Source organism: Chlorocebus sabaeus, chromosome 25 (assembly GCF_047675955.1).
Source record: "Chlorocebus sabaeus isolate Y175 chromosome 25, mChlSab1.0.hap1, whole genome shotgun sequence".
In the NCBI taxonomy this organism is placed as follows: Eukaryota; Metazoa; Chordata; class Mammalia; order Primates; family Cercopithecidae; genus Chlorocebus; species Chlorocebus sabaeus.
In genome coordinates this window covers 1,021,413-1,037,130 of record NC_132928.1, presented here as the reverse complement: position 1 = coordinate 1,037,130, position 15,718 = coordinate 1,021,413, and the positions used below count along the sequence as shown (strand labels likewise).

At 46.8% G+C, this 15,718-nt stretch overlaps 3 protein-coding genes and 1 pseudogene across 3 annotated transcripts; 1 reads left to right on the top strand and 3 right to left on the bottom strand.

Moving 5' to 3' along the window:
• Positions 1–725: 725 nt before the first annotated feature.
• LOC140710222 (large ribosomal subunit protein uL23 pseudogene) lies at positions 726–7,124 on the bottom strand (annotated as a pseudogene).
• Positions 7,125–7,232: 108 nt separating this feature from the next.
• Positions 7,233–8,252, bottom strand: H2AC25 (H2A clustered histone 25). The gene has a single exon (XM_007988140.3). The coding sequence runs from the start codon at positions 8,071–8,073 to the stop codon at positions 7,681–7,683; it is 393 nt and encodes a 130-aa protein (XP_007986331.1). The 5' UTR covers positions 8,074–8,252; the 3' UTR covers positions 7,233–7,680.
• A 93-nt stretch (positions 8,253–8,345) lies between these two features.
• H2BC26 (H2B clustered histone 26) lies at positions 8,346–10,249 on the top strand. Its single transcript, XM_007988139.3, has one exon. It carries the CDS (start codon positions 8,384–8,386, stop codon positions 8,762–8,764), a length of 381 nt encoding a protein of 126 aa, XP_007986330.1. The 5' UTR covers positions 8,346–8,383; the 3' UTR covers positions 8,765–10,249.
• A 4,512-nt stretch (positions 10,250–14,761) lies between these two features.
• On the bottom strand, positions 14,762–15,185 carry LOC103229948 (H2B.U histone 2). The gene has a single exon (XM_037985455.2). The coding sequence runs from the start codon at positions 15,163–15,165 to the stop codon at positions 14,785–14,787; it is 381 nt and encodes a 126-aa protein (XP_037841383.1). The 5' UTR covers positions 15,166–15,185; the 3' UTR covers positions 14,762–14,784.
• Positions 15,186–15,718: the final 533 nt, after the last annotated feature.

Here is a 15,718-nt window from a genome sequence, read left to right as displayed (position 1 = left end):
AATGAAAATTATTCAGGTCTGAAAAAGAAGGAAACCATGTCAACAACATGGATGAACCCAAGTGAAATAAGCCAGGCACAGAAAGACAAATAATACCGTATGAGCCATCTTATATATGGAGTCTAAAAAAGTCAGCGGCTGGGTGAGGAGGAGTGCAAAGCTTCAGTTATAAGACAAGTAGTTCTGGAGACCTGAAGCACAGCATGGAGACTCTGGTTAATAATATATCATGGACATGAAATTAACTGAGTAGATCTTACATGTTGTCACTGCACACACAGACACATGCACACACACAGACACATGCACACACACACAGGTAACCACATGAAGTGATGGGTGTGTTAATTGACTCGACTGTGGTAATCATTTCACCATGTGACATGTACCAAGACATCATGCTGTGCACCTTGAATATGTATGAGCTTTATTTGTGGATCATACTGTCAGAGGCATTTGAGTTAGAGCAACTCCATCTTGAACAGGGGCTGGGTAAAATAAGGCTGAGACCTGTTGGATTGCATTCCCAGGAGGTTAGACATTCTAAGTTACAGGATGAGATAGGAGGTCGGCACAAGATATAGGTCACAAAGACCTTGCTGATGAAACAGCATGCGGTAAAGAAGGCAGCCAAATCCCACCAAAACCAAGATGGGGACTAATGTGACCTCTGGTCGTCCTCACTGCTCATTATAATACATTAATTATCATTAATTATAAGTAAAAGATACTCCCCCCTTAGCGTCATGACAATTTACAAATGCCATGGAAACATCAGGAAGTTTCCCTACATGGTCTATAAAGGTAAGGAACCCTCAGGTCCAAGAATTGCTTACCCCTTTCCTGGGAAACACATGAATAATCCACCCCTTGTTTAGCATATAATCAAGAAATGACCATAAAGGTGGCCAACCAGTAGTCCTCAGGGCTGCTCTGCCTATGGAATAGCCATTCTTTTATTCCTTTCTTCCTTTTTTTTAATGGTGAAAAGATATATATATATATTTAGAATTAGCCAGCTGGACTCAGTTTAGATGATCCCAATTTTGTTGGTAACATCCAAAGCATCGTAATCAGGAGCCAGTCGAACATACGCTCTCCATCAGGCTGATGAAGGTGTTGACCTTGGCCATGTTAATGTCACAGAGCTTCTTCACAGCCTGTTTTATCTGTTGCTTGTTGGCTTTAACATCCACAGTGATCACAAGTGTGTTGTTGTCTTCTATCTTCTTCATGGCATACTCAGTGGTCAGCGGAAACTTGATGATAGCACAGTAGTCAAGCTTGTTGGGGACACTCTGCCGAGGATATTTGGGATGCCTCTGGAGTCACAGTGTCTTGGGCCACCAGAAGGTGGGTGACATGTTGATCTTCTTTTTTTGTATGTGGCTATGGACACCTTTCAACACTGTCTTCTTGGCCTTCAAAGCCTTTGCTTTGGCCTTGGCTTTAGGAGGGGCAGGAGCTTCCTTTGCTTTCAGTGCCATCTTGTGAAAAGCTCCTTTACTTTCTTAATAATCTTACTTTCACTTTATGGATCTGCCCCGAATTCCTTCTTGCATGAGATCCAAGAACCCTCTCTTGGGGTCTGGATTGAGACCCCTTTCTGGTAACAGTACCTTAATGAAGCTGGGAAAAAATAAAAAGGGACCAATACAGCATTCTCAACAACAAAGAGAGTGGGGCTTTTCTTTGTAGGGCACTGTAAGGCCTCCGGGAGATTTCCAAGAAGCAAGGGCTTTGAGACTGTGTGGGTAAAGCTCCTGGGGTTGGAAATGTGATAGTTTTATAACTGTGATGATAGGGGCAGGCACAATGGCTCATGCCTGTAATTGGGACTCCAGGGCCTTTGAATGCATGAGCACAGATGTTGGAGACCAGCCTGGGCAATATGGTGAAACCACTGTCTCTACAAAAAATACAAAAAACTACCCGGGTTTGGGGAGCCTGCCTGTAGTCCCAGCTACTCAGGAGGCTGAAGTGGGAGGATCGCTTGAGGTTGAGAAAGCAGTGAGCTGTGATTGTTGCCACTGCACTGCACTCCAGCCTGGGCAACAGAATGAGACCCTGTCTCGAAAACAAAAAAAATATGATGATGGCAAGTCTATCATGCACAAGCATGCTGCCCTGCACACCTGCAGGGATAGTCCCACTGGTTGCACTGATCCGCTGTGCAGGTGTCCTTGAGAATGCAGCCAGGCGGGGTTTCTCCTGCCATCCCAGAGCTTGGCTTATGGCGGGAGTGATGTGACAGTCACCCACTCAGTGCCACGAAGGGAGGTAAAGTGGTGATTGGATGGAAAGTAGTGTGTCCGGGCTCCCTTGCCTTGGGGTCGCCTCCAACAGCTGCTGTGCCTGAGGGATTCATGAAAAGTCACCTTGAAGCTACAGGTTGTGGCATGGAAGGGCTCACAGACAATTTTAGAGTAAGAGTGTCACACCTATGCTAGGTGAGTCAACTTACCCCTCTCCACCTCCCATCCTGGGGGCAGGTGTCCATAGGTGTTGTCTCTCTCTGCTGTCAGACTTTTCCCAGATAAAGTCCTGCTTATGAAGACCAGGGCTCAGGTGCAAGAGCAGGAGGGGTCAGTCAGAAGGTCAGGGATGGGTTAGCTGGTGAGTCAGGAAAGGGTCAGTGGAAGGTCAGGAGGGGTTAGGGTTGGGTCAGGGAGGAGGCATGAGGGGTCACCCAAAGGGTCAGGAGGGGTCAGCTGGGGGGTCAGGGAGGGTTAGGAGGGGTCAGTCAGAGCATTAAGAAGGGGTCATCAGTGACTCAGCAGTGGGTTGGTGGTGGGGCCAAGGCCCCCTGGGGCCTCGCCTGGAAGCTGCTCACTGTCCCTCGGGCCACACGCTGGGGGTCACAGCAAGTCAGCAGGCCAACCTGGTGTGGTGTGCTGAGGGATAGCTCCAAGGCCGTGTGTGCCAGGGTGGGGGGACCTCTCACCACAGGTCCTGTGGGCTCCACCCTGACACTTCCTTTTTCCCATGAGCTCATCCAAACCACGACTTGAGTGACCACAAGCCATGGACTGTGGATGTTTCCCAGAGCTCCAGGCTCATACTCACCCACTTGATACTCACATCTGTTCAAGGGGCCTGACCACCCTGCAGAGAATCCCACAGAAGGTTCTCCATGCCCCAGCCCCACCCGAACACTGAGACTTCCCTCAGTCATCCCCAGCCCGCGAATGGCTCCATCCTTCTCTGGTCACTCAGTTAAGTAAAATAGACAAACGAAAGTTGTCCATGCAGGCTGCTGTAACAAAACACCACAGCCTGGGAAAGTTAAAGACAATAGGGTTTTGGGCTCACAGCTCTGGAGGCTGGAGTACAAGATCCAGAGATAAGTCATAAGTAGAGTTTGTGGGTCTCAAAGGCAGAGGCGGTGGCAGGACCAAAATACTGAATATGCAGGAGATAGTGAGTAAACAGAAGGCCTCAGGAGCCTCAGGGCACTAAACATTGATGATTGCTAAGTACACAAGTGCCACTTAATGTGCAGGATCACTAAATATACAACAGAAAGGCACTAAGGCCGCCTGCGTAGAAGCAGCTGCCACTAGGCAGCGGTGGGACAGATATGGCCAGCATCCCACTGCAGTTGACGCTTGGTGAGTGGCATGCAGGAAACTAGAGACTCTTCCAGGCAGGTCCGAGGCCTACTCTGGCGATCAGAGTTGGGGGTCCTGTGAGATGGGAAAACACACAGACAGGGACAACGAGGATGAGTTCAAAATAACCCACACTGGACAGCGGTCAGAGCAGGTACCCAAAACTGCTTTCCTGAAGGGCTGGCATCACAAACACTTTAATGCAGCATCTCAGGAGAGGAAGAAATTGTAGGGAAGAAGGTGGTAGTTTTTTACGTTTTGTTTTCTTTTTAATTGGAAGACTCAAGCATTTTGGTGTTGAGCCATGTGGGAACTGACCAGCTGGGGCTGGGGAGAGACCCACGGCCAGGAGAGGGGAGGAGAGGGATGTGGGACACGGCTGAGCCAAGCTGCGTTCTGCAAAACTGCAAGCTCTCTCTGTGGGTTACTCCTGAGGCTGGCTTCAGCTGCATTCTCCCTCTGGGACATATCTCCTTTTCTCTTCTTCCTCCATAAAGTGCCTGCCCATAGGGGTGTGTGAAGTGTCAAGAGTAAACTTCCAGAGAAGGTGGGTGCATACTGGGAATGCAGCGGGCAGAGAAAGGTCACGATGCATCCACAGGAAGACAGCCAGCCCTGTGGAGATGAGCTGCCCACAGCCACCAAGAGGACCTTCTTCTCTCCACAAGGTCTCCAAGTTATGGCTGCTGCTGCACTAAAGGCAGTCCCTGCTGCCCCTCTTTATACCTGGGGTAGGCCCGTGGCATCCTGGAAAGCACTAGAATGGGCCTCTCTCCTCTCGGGCATCTGTCTACCCTCCCCACAGTCCTTCTGGGACCCCAGGCTTTCTTGCCTTTCCTTTTTGTTCTCCTCGTTACGGGATGATTTGGTACACATTCGTGTATTAGGTTCAGATTTTTAAAAAAATTGAGTGGTGAAATTCACATGACACACAATGTACCATTTTAAAATACACAATTCAGGTGCATTTAGTACATTCACAATGTTATGCAGTTACCACCTTTGTCTAGTTCCAGAACATCCTCATCACCCCTAAAGGAAGCCGTCCCCACTAGGCAGGCACTCCCTTCCTCCAGCCCCTGACAGCCAACAGTCTGCCTTCAGTCCCTGTGGATTTGCCTGTTCTGGACATTTTGTATCAATGGACTCAGACAATCTGTGGCCTTTGTATCTGGCTTACTTCACTGAGCATGTTGTCAAGGTTCATCCCTGTAGTAGCATGTCAGTGCTTCATTTCTTTTGAATGACTGAATAATATTTCATTGTAATTGGATAGACCGCAATCTGCTTACCCATTCCTCAGTTGATGGACATTTGGGTTGTTTCTACCTTCTGTATTTCATGAATAATGCTGCCATGAGCATTTGTGTACATGTTTGTGAATAAATGTATATTTTCATTTCTCTTGGGTATATATACCTAGGACTGGAATTGCAGGACCATACGGTGATGTCTTCTTTATGCGAGAGTCTAATGAAGCTGAGTGCTCCATTACAGGCTCATGCCTATAATCCCAGCACTTTGGGAGGCCAAGGCGGGCAGATCACCTGAGGTCAGGAGTTTGAGACCGGTCTGACCAACAAGGTGGTGAAACCCTGTTTCTACTAAAAATATAAAAATTTGCCAGGCGTGGTGGCAGGCGCCTGCAGTCCCAGCTGCTTGGGAGGCTGAGACAGGATAATTGCTCCAACCCTGGAGGCAGAGGTTGCAGTGAGCTGAGATCTCGCCACTCCACTGAGATCATACCACTGCACTCCAGCCTGGGCTACAAAGAGATACTCCATCTCAAAAAAAACCCAAAAAACAAACAAACAAACAAACAAAAAACAGCCAGGCATAGTGGCGGGCACTACTTGGGAGGCTGAGGCAGAAGAAATCACTTGAACCCAGTAGGCAGAAGTTCCAGTGAGCCGAGATCACTCCACTGCACTCCAGCCTGGGACACAGGGCATGGCTTTATCTTAAAAAAATGAAAATAAAAATAAAAAACAGTCTAATGAACTTTCTTTTACTGAAGCAGGTAGCACTGGGTAATTTACTACATTTCTGAATCAGATAACCGGATAGAGAACCAGATCTTAGACCAGAGCTGTCCAGTGGAACTTTCTGTGATGCTGGAAACATTCTGTATCTGTGCTAACATGGTATCCACTGGCCACATGTGGTTAAGATGACTGATGAACTACATTTTGTATTAAATTTTAATTATCTGAAAATTAAATAGCCTGTGTGGTTCGTTGCTGTGTGTGAAACACCATAGCCTCAGAGATAACAAACGCAGTGCTACCCCAAAGTAGCCCTCCCACTACGCTGCCTCCCCCTTCACTCCATTTGAGTACCTTTTACAAAATCTGGAAATCCATGGTGATAATCAAAACACTTAAAGCCCCCAGACCCTGCAAAAACCTTAAACACCATTAAAGGGTATTTGAAGAGATAGAGTGACCTACATAGATATAAATACATAAAGATAAATTTCAACTGAAAATGAAGGCTTTCACAAGAAAAATAATGAAAAGAGCTCTGAAGGCTACTTCCTCTCCTGGCCAGTCCTTGCAGTTTTGTTTTACTGAAATGCTGCCCACTCATGACACACACTGTGAATATTGTGCTGTTTAGATCCACACTGTTGGAGCAGCTGCTTACCAATTTTTGGTTCAAATAGTTTCATAGCACTGGGATATTTTCTAAAGACACGCAGATTTGTGGTTAGCTGGGGTCCAGGAAGGCCTGACTTGAGTAGACCCAATTTTAATAGGGTAAATATAAATTACATAACATTCCTGAATCATTTTACTGGCCTATATTTGTTATTACAATAAATAATAATTGCTAATTACCCTGATCTGATAATAAATATATTCAAAATATCACTATGTACCCCATGTAATATACAATTGTTAGGTGTCAATTAACTAAATACTATCACATTGGGGATTAAAGAAAAAATAAAAACAAAGTAGGAATCATTCATATTTTGAGAAATAGATTAATGAAAACTGTACAGATAACAACAGAAGAGTAACACTTTCTGAGCTCTGATTTTGTGGCAAACATTTTTTAAGGGATTATAATGGATTAAATCAATGAACCTCTCTCCTCCAAGATTTAGAGGCTATTAACACAGCCATTTCAGTTAATTCGCCTGAAGGTCTCCGACCCTCTTAAACCCTCCTTTTTATAAGGAAAAATGTAGTTACAAACAGTTATTTTCCTCAAGTCCACATGTGTCATCATTCATCTGGTTCTAACAATACTCATTGTAAATTTGCTTAACTCGCAGATTTAGTTTTCCTTTTCAGAATCAGTATACAAATTATTTTGTTCTGATTTTAGCAATCAATTTAAGCGGATCTTTGATTAATGTTTGACCAACTGGAATTAAACAAACTAAATTCCTTTAAATAATTATCCTATTCCAAATTAAGCCTTCTTAAAAGGTTTATACTTTTCAGCATCTACTAATGTGGTTCCTTTTAAGTACTGAACCTTTCCTTATGACCTTTAGAATTCCCAGCCAAATAGATTAAATCTTAACCCTGGTGGAGCTCACATTGTTAAAACTTAGCAATTTAAATAGAAATCCATAGACTCACTCCTCAGAATTAAAGTGCAAACTACTTAGAGATCATAAATACTTTTAATATCAGATAAATCATTAAGAAATTGCATTCTGTACTTGACGACCACACTGGAACCTTGCCGGAGTCAAGAGAACTTGTCACTAGTAATTATGAAGACACCTTTACGGTGAGCGTATTAAAACCCCTACCAGAGGTTTTCGATGGGACTCAAGAGCAAGGCGTAGCCACCTGTGGGCGAGGGTTCCTTGCTGTTAACAGAACGCGTTGCCCACCAGGCGAGTATGCGACCCAATCAGTCTCCAGGGTCTCGGTTCCCGTTGCGCCCTTCCCCATGGCCACTGGCGCTCATTCATGAGCCTAGGGTGATCAGGCCTCCGTCCTATAAAAGAACTGCAGGCTCAGTGAGGCTCTTTTCTCGAGATGGTGGGTGGCTCTGAAAAGAGCCTTTATGTCCATCAAAGGGGCCCCGGGGGCAGCGGGCGGCCTCACTTGCCCTTGGCCTTGTGGTGGCTCTCCGTCTTCTTGGGCAGCAGCACGGCCTGGATGTTGGGCAGGACGCCGCCCTGCGCGATGGTCACGCGGCCCAGCAGCTTGTTGAGCTCCTCGTCGTTGCGGATGGCAAGCTGCAGGTGGCGCGGGATGATGCGCGTCTTCTTGTTGTCGCGCGCCGCGTTGCCGGCAAGCTCCAGAATCTCGGCGGTCAGGTACTCGAGCACCGCGGCCAGATAGACCGGGGCGCCGGCGCCCACGCGCTCGGAATAATTGCCCTTGCGGAGCAACCGGTGCACGCGGCCCACGGGGAACTGCAGCCCCGCGCGCGATGAGCGCGACTTGGCCTTGGCGCGCGCCTTGCCGCCCTGCTTACCGCGGCCGGACATTTCCGATTCAGGGGCAAAAGACAACAAGAACCCAAAAGCGAGACCGAAAACAGGAGGGAAAAGAACTCCAGCGAGCCCTTATCTATGGTAAGGAGGTAGGCTAGACCGCGGAGTTCGATTGGATGGCTACGGTAGCCAATCAGAAAAAGAACCTGGCACTCCTAATTTGCGTATTCCTTTCCCAGCGATGACGTAGAACAACGTTTGATCCAATCAGAAGTGAGCAAATCCTGAGCCTTCATTTGAATACAAAACGTACAAATAGAGTTACTCCGAGCGCTGCGCGTTTTTTTGGAGAGACACAGCCATCATGCCAGACCCGTCCAAATCGGCTCCTGCGCCCAAGAAGGGTTCTAAAAAGGCCGTCACCAAGGCGCAGAAGAAGGACGGCAAGAAGCGCAAACGCGGCCGCAAGGAGAGCTATTCTATCTACGTGTACAAGGTGCTGAAGCAGGTGCACCCCGACACCGGCATCTCGTCCAAGGCCATGGGCATCATGAACTCCTTCGTCAATGACATCTTCGAGCGCATCGCCAGCGAGGCCTCCCGCCTGGCGCACTACAACAAGCGCTCCACCATCACGTCCCGCGAAGTGCAGACGGCCGTGCGCCTGCTGCTGCCGGGCGAGCTGGCCAAGCACGCCGTGTCCGAGGGCACCAAGGCTGTCACCAAGTACACCAGCTCCAAGTGAGGCGTTTCCCGGCGTCCTGAACCCAAAGGCTCTTTTCAGAGCCACCCACACGATCGAGAAAGGGTTTCGAACACGGTGAAGGGTTATGTAACCTAATATGTCTCCATGCGCCCTAGCGGTTGCCGGGTGCGGCCGAATCGGAACCTCCTCTGTGTGTGTGTGTGTGTGTGTGTGTGTGTGTGTGTGTGTGTGCGCGCGCGCGCGCGCGCCGGCAGAGAACGAGAAAAACTGCTCATTACAGAAATTGGGGTAGAAACAGTGCTCAGGTGATGTAGCTCAGTAATGTTGGGAGCCAATCAAGGACCCCCTCTCCACCCCCTCCCTCCGCACAGACATTAACACACGACGAGACTTTTTGTTTTTTTTTTTGAGACGGAGTCTGCTGTGTCGCTAGGCTGGAGTGCAGTGGCGTAATCTCGGCTCACTGCAACCTCCGCCTCCTGGGTTCAAGCGATTCTCGTGCCTCAGCCTTACGAGTAGCTGGGATTACAGGCATGGGCCACCACGCCTGGCTAAATTTTTGTATTTTTAGTGGAGACGGGGTTCCACCATGTTGGTCAGGATGGTCTCGATCTCCTGACCTGTTAATCCATCCGCCTCGGCCTTCCAAAGTGCGGGAGTTACAAGCGTGAGCCACCGCGCTCTACCCCAAATGTCTTTTATAAGCAAGTGGTGCATTCTTGGATGTTGAGCGCTTGCGCCCGGTTCAGGACTGGGTCCAACTGAGCTTGGCGTGCGCGGTGCACTTGAGCGGTGCGGGTCACCTCCCCCAGAAAGACCCTGTGCCAACTTCCCCATCCCTACCCGCACCCCATGGGTGAGGCCAGACGTGGCGCAAGACCACGGGCTCTGAGGCCATGGGCGTTGTCACGTTCCCCTGGCGGTGGTTCCTGCCTCTGCATTTGCTTAAGACTTCCATCCCTGCCTGGACCAGAGAGACATACTTAGATTTAAGTGATGAACATTCTGGGAGGATATTTTCCTGGCAGGATACTGCGATGGCAGGATGTTTGATACCGAATCGAAGCACTGCGTCAAAGCAGCGCCGTGCGCTGGGGAGCCGGATGTAATAAGCGACCCCAGCTGCCGGTAGCTTTAACCCTTATGGGAGTGGGGGTGGGCGAAGGGGTTAATTCAGGAGGGGAAGAATTCCCTTTTTCTGAGCAAATGTAGCTGCCTCCCTCTTCTACCACATTGTTTTCTGCGAGGCGTTAGCAACACAGAATTCCTTTCCTACCCCCTCCAAATTCACGGCATTTATTTGGGGACTGCCATTTTGGCGCAGGAAAGCTCTTTGGCACGAAGAATTTTCGCTCTGGAAAGGGCATTGTTTACGTTTTCATGACTTGGCTTTTCTTGTTTAGAAAAAGGAGATTTCCAGTAATTGCTTCCCCAAACCATTGTGAAAATTCGAAGTATTGAGCGTTTGTGTCACCGTTTCCAGCAGGGAATAAAAATTCAATAAAGCTAAATGAGAATTTTTTTTTTTTTTTTTTTTTTTTTTTTTTTTTTTTTTTTTTTTTTTGAGACGGAGTCTTGATCTGTCACCCAGGCTGGAGTGCAATGGCGCGGTCTCTGCTCACTGCAACCTCCGCCTCCCGGGTTCAAGCGATTCCCTTGCTTCGGCCTACGGAGTGGCTGGGACTACAGGCGTGCGCCACCCACGCCCAGCTAATTTTTGTATTTTCAGTAGAGAAGGGGTTTCACCACGTTGACCAGGATGGTCTCGATCTCTTGACCTCGTGATCCACCCGCCTCGACCTCCCAAAGTGCTGGGATTACAGGCGTGAGCCACTTCTCCCGGCGGAGAAATAATTTTTTAATAAAATTAAATGAAAACTATTTTTTCCCCCCAAGTCATCTCTCCAAAGGGAACGCGTCGTGTGCCTGGGATGCGGAAGGAAAGGTCAATGTGAACATCCTCGACCAAAACGGCTTTGTCCACTACTCCCCACCTTTTTTCCTGCGTGGTTCCTCTAAAGAATCTTTGAGAACCTTGTATATTTTAAAGCTATCTAAAATATTTTTATTTACAATTAAAATAGTTGCAAAGATACAAATATCAATACGGGACTTTTTAAAAATCAAAATTCTCACATCAGTCTTAAGGTGCCTTTTGGAATATCACTATGATAGTATGATCAATTCATAAAATACATGACCAAATTTTTCTTTGACAATGAGAAGTTTCAGATGATTTTTTTCTTCCTGAATGCCTATTTCTATTCTCCATTTGCCTTACAATTTCACCCTACCATAATATATCTATTGTATGTTTAATGGTGTTTTGTGTATTATCATTCTCTGCAAAAAAGTCTACATTGAAATTTAAACTACCTCTGGGTAGTCTCTCAGTGTTTTAGAAAAATCATCTCGACAGTACACAATTGTTCAAAACATAAATAATTTGATAGATTATTATCAAACAGATAAACTTTTAGTGAAACTGACTCTTTTAATGAGCTGGATGGTGCATCTACTCTTCTCCTCCCCTTCCCACCTCAGTGACTGCATGCATGCAGTGTTCATATGGTTACAGTGTTAGCAGAGCATGGGATCATTTCCATATGGTTACAATGCTAGCAGTGCACGGGCTCATTTCCATTCTGTTTTGTTTTGATATATGCTCCAAAAAAATTTAGAAAAAATACACAGGAACGGCAACTTTGTCATAGGCATTTTATTCCATTCTTTGCATCCCCAGTTATAATCCAAATAATAAACAGTGATCCATCATCAAAAGTAAGTGGGACTTATCAACACCCTTAGTATTTTCAAGAAACATAGAATTTGTATGAAAAGCTATTGAATCCAGTCCTCTCCACTATGAAACAGGTGCCCAATGACTGGAACATCCAAGCCCTCAGCCTCCTGTCAGCATGGATTGGAAGTCAATACCTTAAACATTTGCAGCTGTGAAATTACTCTCACAGATCCATATAGTTCTTCACCTTAATGAACTTAAAACATAGGTTTAATAAAGTGAAACCAGTCTCCAGCAGAGACAGTGAATGATTGTGTTAGCACAAGGCAACAACGATGGTTGGTGCCAGAGATCAAATCAAGGCAGAAGATGAATATTTCATGACCATTTCCAAGTGTAATTCTCTAAGAAGGCATTTTGTGATGGATAATGTCAAATGTCAGTCAATTCATGTCTGACATTCTGATTCCCCTGACACAAACTTGAAGTAAAAACAGGCTGTCTGTCTCTTCCTGCTGCGTTAGCACCCCCAGGCCCAGAATGCATGGGATTTGTACCTCTCTCCCAGGACAGGAATCTGTTAAGGGAGAGGCAAAGAAGGTAAAACAGGATCCCTGCTACTGAGATTTTATAATGGAGAAAATTGTGTGTCCAGAACCCATTTCTCTAATTATAGTGTTACAACGGAGAAAGACAAATGTTAATGATAAACGGAGTGCACATCAAATATGTCAGAATCCACGGGAATTAGGACCCACTCAACAAAATGGAAGCATTTTCTGGGTTGGAGAGACATGCCAAGATTCTCAAACTAAGCCAGATTCTTAAACTAAGGTTCATATCTCACCTATCTGAGATGGGTGAGTGACAATCACTGAAATACATGTCAGATTGTATGCCTACAAAATCCCTCCAGACTGGCATACAATCTGAAATGTATTTAAGAGATTGCCCCTCACCCATATCAGATGGAAATTTCAAGTCAGATTGGCTAATTATTATGCAGTAAATAAAATAATTTGGATGGAATCATCTCCAATTAAAGCGACTTTGATTAAAAAAACAAAAAATAACATGTTGGTGAGAACGCGGGGAAAGGGAATGCTTGTACACTGCTGATAAGAATGTAAATCAGTACAGCCACTACAGAGACGAGTATGGGCATTCTTAAATAAACTAAAAACAGACTTACCATATGATCCAGCAACCCCACTGCTGGGTATATACCCAAAATAAAGGAAATCGGTATATCAAAGAGATGTCTGCAGTCTCATGTTCATTGCAGCACTATTTATAATAGCCAAGAAAGAGAGTTAACCTTAATGCCCATCAGTAGATAAATGGATAAAGAATATGTGGTATATTTATACATTCAAACACAATTTGGCCACAAAAAATAATGAAATCCCATCATTAGCAGCACCATGGATGGAACTGGAGGACATTATATTAAGTGAAACAAATCAGGCACAGAAAGACAAATACTGCATGATCTCACTCATACGTGGGGGCTAAGAACATGGGTCTCACGGAGGTAGAAAGTTGATTACTGGTTACCAGAAGCTGGGAAGAGTGGTAGGGAAAGGAGGAGATGAAGCCGATCAATGGGTACAAAAATACACTTAGGAGAAATAGTAACATCTAGTGTTGGTTAGAAAAGTAGGGTGACTGCAGGTAACAATAATTAGTTGTATTGCTGGAGGAGAGGAATTGGAATGATCTCGACATTAAGAGGGGGTGAATATGATGACGGATGTCCCAGTTGCCCTGGTTTGATTGTTATACCTATGCGTATATCAAAATATCATATGTATCCCCCAAATATGTACAACTATTATGTACTACTAATAAAAAAGCTTATTGCTCTGAAAAAGTGCTCTAAAAAATAAAGCCTAGGACGGGCGCGGTGGCTCACACCTGTAATCCCAGCACTTTGGGAGGCCGAGGCAGGTGGATCACGAGGTCAGGAGATCCAGACCATCCTGGCTAACACGGTGAAATCCCGTCTCTACTAAAAATACAAAAAAATTAGCCCAGCGTGGTGGCGGGCGCCTGTAGTCCCAGCTACTTGGGAGGCTGAGGCAGGAGAATGGCCTGAACCCAGAAGGCAGAGCTTGCAGTGAGCCGAGAGTGCCACTGCACTCCAGCCTGGGCAACGGAGCGAGACTCCGTCTCAAAAAATAAAAAAAATAAAAATAAAATAAAAAAATAAAGCCTATTTACAAAAAGAATTTGGACGAAAGAAAACTCCCTTTAAGAAAAAACTAACCCAAGAAAATTGATATACTTTACGAGACCATAGAGGTTAAATGTTGATAAATGCGTGGCTGTCATTGTGTTGGGGATGTGCAGTGGGAACTGAGCCTGGATAGAGTGCATCCTCTACCAGTGGGAACTGAGCCTGGAATCTGAATCCTAATTCCAGGCAACGTTTCTGCTTAGAGGGTGGTTGGGGTGACACAGGTATGGGGTATTTTTAGGGAGAGGACAGCCTGGGCCCCAGTCAGGCCTGCATGCCTTAGTTTTTACTTAATGTGTCATCCAGAGATCATACTTATTTTGCCTATGATTTGCTGGAATTTTTTTAAAAAGCACTATATTTGCATTATTCAAAATCTTTCACTGTGCATTTTGCGTACACACACATACACACACATTTTTGGGATAAAATACCAGAATCCCTTAATTGGGGAAATTTTAACTGAGTGATAAGGAGATAGGTGAGCCTGCTGTTTTGATGTTTCAAGCAGGAAGGCGTGGCATAAAGAGCTGCTTAGGCGCAACGCCGCTGAAAAGGTTTTGGCTAGAAGCTCACGGTGTCTAGTTGTGGCTAAGGAGGGAGGAAAGGGGCAGGAGAAGGGCGGACCCAAGCGCCCGCACCCAGACGGCGCGACCACCCCGTCACCCCCAACCCCGGACCTCAGTGAGCACGTCCTCCAGTCTCAGCCACCAGGAGGCACTGGGGGAGGGTAAGTGGCACAAGATCTTCCTGGAGGTGACCCACGCTCCTCACGCGCAGGACGTACGCCACACACAGATCTTTGGGTAGGATCCATGGTTCAATCTCCTGTACTGCGCCCTCTCTGACTTTGCCTGTGGCCAAGAGAAGACTAACGCAGTCTTTCTAAGGGAAATGCACCATTACAAACAGGAAGCCTAGTTTTATCTCTAAGACTTGCGCCTCCACAACTCACTCTACCTTCCCCCATTATTCCAGTTAAATCACAGGTCACAACCAGACCAGGTGGCACGCTCCTTTTTGAGCTTGGAGGTGGCTCTGAAAAGAGCCTTTGGGTTCGGGGCGCCGGGACGCGCCTCACTTGGAGCTGGTGTACTTGGTGACAGCCTTGGTGCCCTCGGACACGGCGTGCTTGGCCAGCTCGCCCGGCAGCAGCAGGCGCACGGCCGTCTGCACTTCGCGGGACGTGATGGTGGAGCGCTTGTTGTAGTGCGCCAGGCGGGAGGCCTCGCTGGCGATGCGTTCGAAGATATCATTGACGAAGGAGTTCATGATGCCCATGGCCTTGGACGAGATGCCGGTGTCGGGGTGCACCTGCTTCAGCACCTTGTACACGTAGATAGAATAGCTCTCCTTGCGGCCGCGTTTGCGCTTCTTGCCGTCCTTCTTCTGCGTCTTGGTGATGGCCTTCTTGGAGCCCTTTTTAGGAGCCGGAGCCGCCCGCGATGGCTCCGGCATGGCGGGGTGACAAGAGCTCCTAGACGAACGCGGACGCGAGGCGGGCACGGCTATTTGCCATCTTTATATTCAAATGAAGGCTCCAAATCTGTAGGGTCTGATTGGACGGCCTGATGCCGAGGCCGCCACCGGGAGGAATTTATGTAAAGAGGAGAGTCCGGTTCTTCTTTCCTATTGGACGGTGGTCCAACCAATCCCAAGGCATATCCGCCGCGCACAGGAGCTGAGGTTGAGCATCTTTGTTCAAAGCCTTTGTTTTAAACCTGGAGATTTTTGTGTCCGCAGCGGATCTGCAGGTAGCTAAAAAGAAACTGAAAAACTGTTTCAACCCCAAATTGCAGTCTTCTCTGGCTGTGAGGCACATACATGGGGGCATTTTTTTTTCCTGAGGCCCACAGCTAAGGAGTGGTAGTTAGTGCTTATTTAGAAGGGGAGGTGGGGGTGGGAATGGCAGTTTGCAACGACCTTAACCCTTCATTTCTTGCCCTTCCCTCCATTCCTCCAAAGATCAAAGGGATGCATTCCTCTCAGAATTCAATTGTAAATCCAAACG

What these genes read in the sequence shown, in the direction of transcription:
- H2AC25 (XM_007988140.3), bottom strand. Translation starts at nt 8,073, where the DNA reads ATGTCCGGCCGCGGTAAGCAGGGCGGCAAGGCGCGCGCCAAGGCCAAG.
- LOC103229948 (XM_037985455.2), bottom strand. Translation starts at nt 15,165, where the DNA reads ATGCCGGAGCCATCGCGGGCGGCTCCGGCTCCTAAAAAGGGCTCCAAG.
- H2BC26 (XM_007988139.3), top strand. Translation starts at nt 8,384, where the DNA reads ATGCCAGACCCGTCCAAATCGGCTCCTGCGCCCAAGAAGGGTTCTAAA.